At 40.2% G+C, this 6,500-nt stretch overlaps 1 protein-coding gene across 1 annotated transcript in view; it reads right to left on the bottom strand.

Annotated features, from left to right (window-relative positions):
- The window catches only part of CAND1 (cullin associated and neddylation dissociated 1), a 38,721-nt gene extending 32,835 nt beyond the window's left edge, over nucleotides 1–5,886 (bottom strand). The window contains exon 1 of the mRNA XM_006923713.3: nucleotides 5,405–5,886. Coding sequence (XP_006923775.1) covers nucleotides 5,405–5,472 — 68 coding nt within the window. The 5' untranslated portion in view covers nucleotides 5,473–5,886. The remainder of the gene's footprint in view (nucleotides 1–5,404) is intronic.
- Nucleotides 5,887–6,500: the final 614 nt, after the last annotated feature.

Below are 6,500 nucleotides of genomic sequence, written 5' to 3'. Positions count from 1 at the left end.
AGCTTAGGTGGGCAACGGCAAAGAAGTGTAGAGTTTATCTTGTAGTCAATGGGAATTAGTGAAAAAGGCAATGATAAGTAGTGATATTTAGGAAGAAAATTCTAATGGAAGAATTACCAACAGACTGGACTAAAAAGAGGCCTAGGACGGGGAGACTAATTTGAGAAATACTCATCAGGGCAGCAGTCCCCAACCTTTTTGGCACTAGGGACCGGTGCTCCTATGAGAATCTAATGCCTGATGATCTGAGCTGGAGCTGAGGTGGTGATGCCAGCAATGGGAAGCGGCTGCAAATACAGATGAAGCTTTGCCCGCTCACCTACTGCTGTGCAGCCAGATTCCTAAGAGGCCAATGTCTGGTACCAGTCCGTGGGGGCTGGGGACCCCTGCATCAGGGGACTAAAGAGAGAAGAAGGTAGAAGGGTTACATCAAGGTTCTCCATTGAAACATTTGGTGGATGGTAATGTAACAAGACAAAATAATAATAATAAAGGCTTAAGGTGAGAGGGAGGGAAGTTAAGATGTCAACTTTCAGATTCCTATGGGAGTCCCAGGTGAATAGAACTTACAGAAAGTGCAATCTCATTCATTTATGCAACAAATAATTTGGGGTAACATGATTAAGAATCATGCCGGGCTCTGCAAACAGTTACGAACAAGACAGTCACAGTCTGGAACTTACAAAGCTGACTTATTCTACTGGCCTGAAAGTTCCTTGAGGGGAGAACTTGCTCAGCTTTAGTAAATGCAATGTAGAGAAGCATAAATATTGCTAGAAGTAGATACCTTGTAACTGTACAATGAGAAGCTCTGCCTCACCCTTTCCCCTCATATATAAACACAATTTTATCCTTGTTTCCAACAGAAAACTAGATGATATGGGCCTGGTGCATCACCCAGTGACCAATTAACTTTCAAAGATCTTGTACATACACCAATGATATCACACCTTTCTCATTTATTCCCCTAGAACTATGAATTAACTTGGTATAGTCTTCATATTGTTCATGTAAATAAAACTAATTTTTAGTCATCTTTCTTCTCCCCAGTTTCCTCAGTGAGGTCCCTTTCTAGCGGTAATCATTGCTGATAGTGTTACCAGTACATTGTTCAAGAAAAATCACATAAGTGAAATCAAGTAACTTACTGCCACCAACCTGCAAAGTACTTAAAAGTACCCAGAAATCACCTTCTTAATCTCTACAAATCTATTTCTTATGATTAAACCTACTCTTCTTTAAGCACAAGCAGTCCAGATAACTTCACTTAGTATTTCCTGTTACATTATTGTAAATATCCACAGTAGTTTCAGTTATGCTGTGGTATCTCTAAGGTCCTTTCCAGCCCTGAAAGCCTAGGGTTCCATTTAACAGAACTGAGATTTTTATTAGCATTTTATTTAAATGCTAATACTTCTAAGAGAAAATAACTTCCAATATCCAAATACATAAATAAATCTGGTAACATAAACCATTACATCACACTAGGAAATTCAACCATGCAGTGAATTAAGATTTTATCAAACAGTATTTAAAAAAAGATTGGTAGATTTTACACTGGCTTCTTGAGGAAACTTCCCACAATTCTTACATGCTTTTTTTCCTTAACTCTGGAACTAAAATCCAACTAAAACAAGCATCTATTGAGAACTCATACGGCCAAGGCGCTAAACAGAGTGAAAGATTCAGTTCAGAAAGAAAAGATCCCTATCCTCAAAGTTTCCTGAACAATACTTGCCCCTAGTTCCAGTCAAGATTATCTGCTCCTCCCCTGCAAAGGAATTTAGTGTATTATCACATTTCATTTTCTCTACCTAGAATTTAAAGACCTCACATCACTCCATGAACATGACTATCCTAGCTTTCATCTTTGCTGCTACTTAAGCCTGACAACTGTATATTGCCCTGGGTTATTTATCTTTTTGGAATTGTCTTAGCTATTTAAAAAGCATGTAAATATTACTGAGGTCAAACACTAAATCAACTTTTTGCAGTCCCTCTTAGGGAATTATTAGAAATGTCTTCTAACACAAAATATTTCATAAGCCTAATTTAGAAGGAACAGAAATTTAAGGTCTTCTTCTCAACATCTCTTAGTCAAAACCCAGGAGAAGTAGCTACCTTGTGTTAAGGGAAGTGAATAAGTTTATGCTCTGGGGGTATCTGGAAAGCCCAGACCTACTCCTATCTAACTGACCTTGGGAAAGTACTTAACATCATCGTTTCAGTTTCCTCACCTGTAACAGAAATTTAGTATTACTAGAGTTGTAAAGATATATAGGATCAAGTATATTAATATTAACATTAAGAGTAATTATTACGTACAGAGATAAAAGAATCGTAAATTTTTTATTTAGCTCTTGATTCCTTGGAATACTTTAATTCAATTGGTGAAGTATATGAAAATAAAAGCAGAACACTGTACCTCAACCCACTGATTATTCAATATTAATATTCATAAATGGAGCATTCATACGGTTCATGCACATTAAAGTTTTCATTCTGATATCTACACAATCACCTATCTACTGGCACTAAACCTTAATATACATTTCACCTTAAAATACTGAACACCAAAGAAAAAGGGCATTAGTTGTTTTTTCCTCAATAAATTGAGCCTATGATTTAAGTCCTACAAAAGTATTCTTCAAAAATGTTGACATTCAAAAATTTTGAGGTCTGCACCCATTTCTTTACCTTCTTTGCATTAATGTACAATATAGTTATCCAGAGACCCGAAATTTCAAGTCTATAAAGGAAGAATCGTATGTGACTAGAACTTATATATTGTGACAAGTAGGTTTTCTCTTTGGAGTCTACCTAGAATAAAACTTTTTTCTTCCTTTTAGATGTATTGTTTGCTTCTTCCCTTAATACAAGGTAGAGTGGGCTGCATGCACATGTTAGATACTCTATAATGTTAATTAGCCTTGTCTTCAACATCCTTCTGGCACTAGGTATTTTAAAACAGGTAGCAACGAACTGTGATTTACACCAAAATAAACAAGTGAATAAATTTCTACTGAGAAACTTGACAGCATCATTTTAAAATATAACACGTACTCAAAAAAAAATGCCTGTACTGAAAGTATACAGAAAAATCTTCAAAATACTTGCCTTCAAATGCTCACCAGTCTAATTAACCTCTTAAGTGCCTGTAATTTAATATACATAGTGCTTTGGTCCAAAGACTTGTCTATTAACTAGATGGCTTGAGCGTATCACAAGTCTTTAAAACAGTTAATAAAAACACTTGATGTCAAGTCACTTACTGTTCCTAAACATATATTCTACCTAACATATCTTCTATATTACTTACCAACTATTAGAAATATTTCAATATTACAGTTTTAGGAGAATAACAATTCCTCCCAGTAATGTTTTGATTTATTCCAACCCAAATTGATAGATAATCCTTATGAAGTTCAACACTGACTACAGCTTAACATCAGAGCATTATATATTTTTATATAGTTTAAAAAAAAAGCATGTGTACATTTACCAAGAAATTTAAGAATCTTCAGTCAATAGTCACATATGCATATTATCGCATGATTTGATTTCTTTATTCTATGTTACCCATACACAAACCTGACTAGTTGAGCAAAATTGTACTATTATAGGGTAAATGCTATCTTAGACTAAAATTAAATACGATCAAAATAAAATTTAGTACTTTCACAGAATGAGCCAATTCACAGAAATAGGAAGGGGAAAAAAAAAAAATCACACCACACACACTACATAGTTGAAAGTTAGTTGTGTGTGTGTATACATACATACATATACATATACACACACATATGTATTCCACTGAAATATTTATTTAAATTTCAACGGCTTGCATTGGGAGCAAGCAAAGCTTCCAAAGGAAGTAAAGAACACATTAATCCTTTAAAAACACAATCAAAAACTTTTATTTTCCCCTATAATCTTGATTTTGGCCTTAGAACTACACAATTTTAAAATATCAAAATACCCAAAACATGTTTCCTCCAAAAAGTCACAACACTAAAATCACGTTAATAGAGTGAGTTCTCAAAATATCAAATGTAATACTAAAATCTCCCTAGGCAGCAATACTTTCTAAAAATCATTTTTGGCTTTGAAGTCACAGAACCAAAACTGTTATTTCTCTGGCCATTTTAATATGCCAGCACATCAATTTAATTAAAAACATGATCTTTACATTTTTTTATGGTTCTCATTTCTCAAATTGGGAAATTTCTTCTTGGTAGATAAGGTATGGACATGTTTTCAGATGTTAAAATGTACTGTTCATACAATACATAGTTCTTCAACCACAATTTTAATTAAAGACTGTATGTTATTTCCTTTAAAATGCACAAAAAAAATACAACCACTAAGCCTAGAGAACAAAACGAGTATGAAAGAAATAAAAGGCTTTTTTTTTTTTTTTAGATCGGGAGCTTTTTTATTTTGTGATAGAATAGCAAGTGGGAGGGAAGGAATGTAACCATTACTGTAGTGCAAAAGAGGGGGGATAAACTAAGATAATCTGTGAAAATACAACAATTCTTCAATATGCATGTTACCAAGGTTTGGAACCGACAGTACAAGTCTCCTGGAACAGAGCTGCTATCCTCATATTAGAAAACTCCTCCTTCCAATAAGACTCATTCGCTTCGTTTACTTTTCTGTTTAAGGCTCAGCAAGTCACCTTTCTGGCAGTAAATTCAAGATATGAACAAATAAGACTGAAACTCCGAGTTCCTTGCTTGGGTTTTACCTGACAAGGGAAAATGACAGAGATGCTGGCGGGAAAACCCTAGAGTCAAGTTTCCTCCATCCTGGCTGCCCCCCACCCCCACCTCCTTCTTCCTACCTTCACGAAGGAAACAATCCAAAGAAGTTTCTAACCTAATCCGCAAAGAACTTAAAAACAACAAAAAAAAGCAAATCGATCAAACTGAATGCACCTAGGCCCACTCACATCTGTTGGAAAGGAGGCAGCTAGGTTCCTGAGTGGGCAGCAGCTCCGGCCCCAGTGAGCAGGACGGCCTAGCGCCGCTGGCGGGGATAGGCCCGACCTCCCAATCGCCAAGCCTACTACTAACCTACCCACAACGGTGGGTGATTTCGCCCCTTTTCGCTACCTGTGACACAAAAATCATGTCAAGGGCCGGGGTAGGGAATGCAGTGGGGACGTTTGGGGCCGAAGGACCGGCGACCGCAACCGCCTAGAGAAAAGAATGGGGGGAGGGGGTTAGAAGGTGGGAGAGGCAAGGGGCCTGCCGGGATCTGGGAGCAGAGGGGTAGGCTGGGGACCTCTGGAAAGCGGAGAAACCGGTTGAGGCCAAAGGGGTGCGGCAAGGCCTGTGTGAGGGCCAGGACCGTAAATGAGGGGCTCCGAGGTGGGTTTAGGGTCAGATTTCTCCCTCACCTGAAGTCCTTGTCGCTGGATGTCATTTTTTCCAGCAAATTGGAAATATGGTACGAGGCGCTCGCCATGTTGACGGCCTCGATCCCGCCCGCTGGCGCTGCTGATGCTGCTGCCCGCTGCCGCCGCTGCTGCTCCTCCTCTCGCTCGCAGCGGCTCCCGCTTCCAGGGTCGCAGCGCGACGCCGACGCTGACTAGGGAGGCGCCTCCGCCGGCTGCCGCCTCCCCGGCGAGGTGTGGGCCTGTCCTGGAGGAAGCAGAGGCTACGAGGCCGACCTAATGACGGCGCTGCTCGCAGGAGAACGAGCTCATGGGAAGCAAAGAGTACGGCAGAGCCTCTCCCAGGAGCCAGACACTTCCACTCGGGCCCGTCTCTCTCCCACTCTCTCCGCACTCGCACCCTAGGGCAAGAGGCCAAAACCCGCCTCCTTCGCTCCAGGGGCGGAGGCGGTAGACGCGGGACGCTACGGAAGCCGAGGTCAGGGTTCACGGAGGTCTCCCCACGCACGCTGTAGAGACGCTAGGTAAAGGGCAATCCTGTTGGCTGATGCTTGTGTCAGTCTTCGCCTGAACCACCTTTCAGGAGGCATGACAACGACCAAAAGGGGCTGTTCTCGCGAGACTTAAAAGCGACGGTTACAGGATGGTAGGCGAGTGAGAAAAGTGTGCTTAATCTGAAAATAGATTGGTTATTTTTCTATATGATAGGGGGAGAAAAAGTTTAAGATTTTCAATTAGTGTAAAGCCTGGAAGTAATGCTAGTTAAGGAGTTAGACTGAGGAACAGAGGAAGAATTATTAAAAGGAGCTTTCCTTTCGAATCGGATGCGTGGCCTACATTGCCTTAAACACGATGGTATGATATTGCCACGTGAAAACCACGAATCCCAGAATTCACTTGGGGGGCTGGAACACTAGATCAGGATGTGATTGGCTGAAGAAACTTGAGGCTTCCTTATTGGCTCCTGCGGAAGGCGTGACTGCTGGGATTTGCAGTCTAACAAGACAGCTGTGGTGGAGAAAACCTTTAGATCACCTCTTGCACTCAGTTACCGCAGCGGATTCTCTCCGCTTTTGCTGTTATGGGATGTCTGCAGAGC

This window comes from Pteropus alecto, unplaced genomic scaffold (assembly GCF_000325575.1).
Source record: "Pteropus alecto unplaced genomic scaffold, ASM32557v1 scaffold76, whole genome shotgun sequence".
NCBI classification, from domain to species: Eukaryota; Metazoa; Chordata; class Mammalia; order Chiroptera; family Pteropodidae; genus Pteropus; species Pteropus alecto.
The sequence above is the reverse complement of the archived record's forward strand: the minus strand, read 5'-3'. Positions and strand labels throughout refer to the sequence as shown.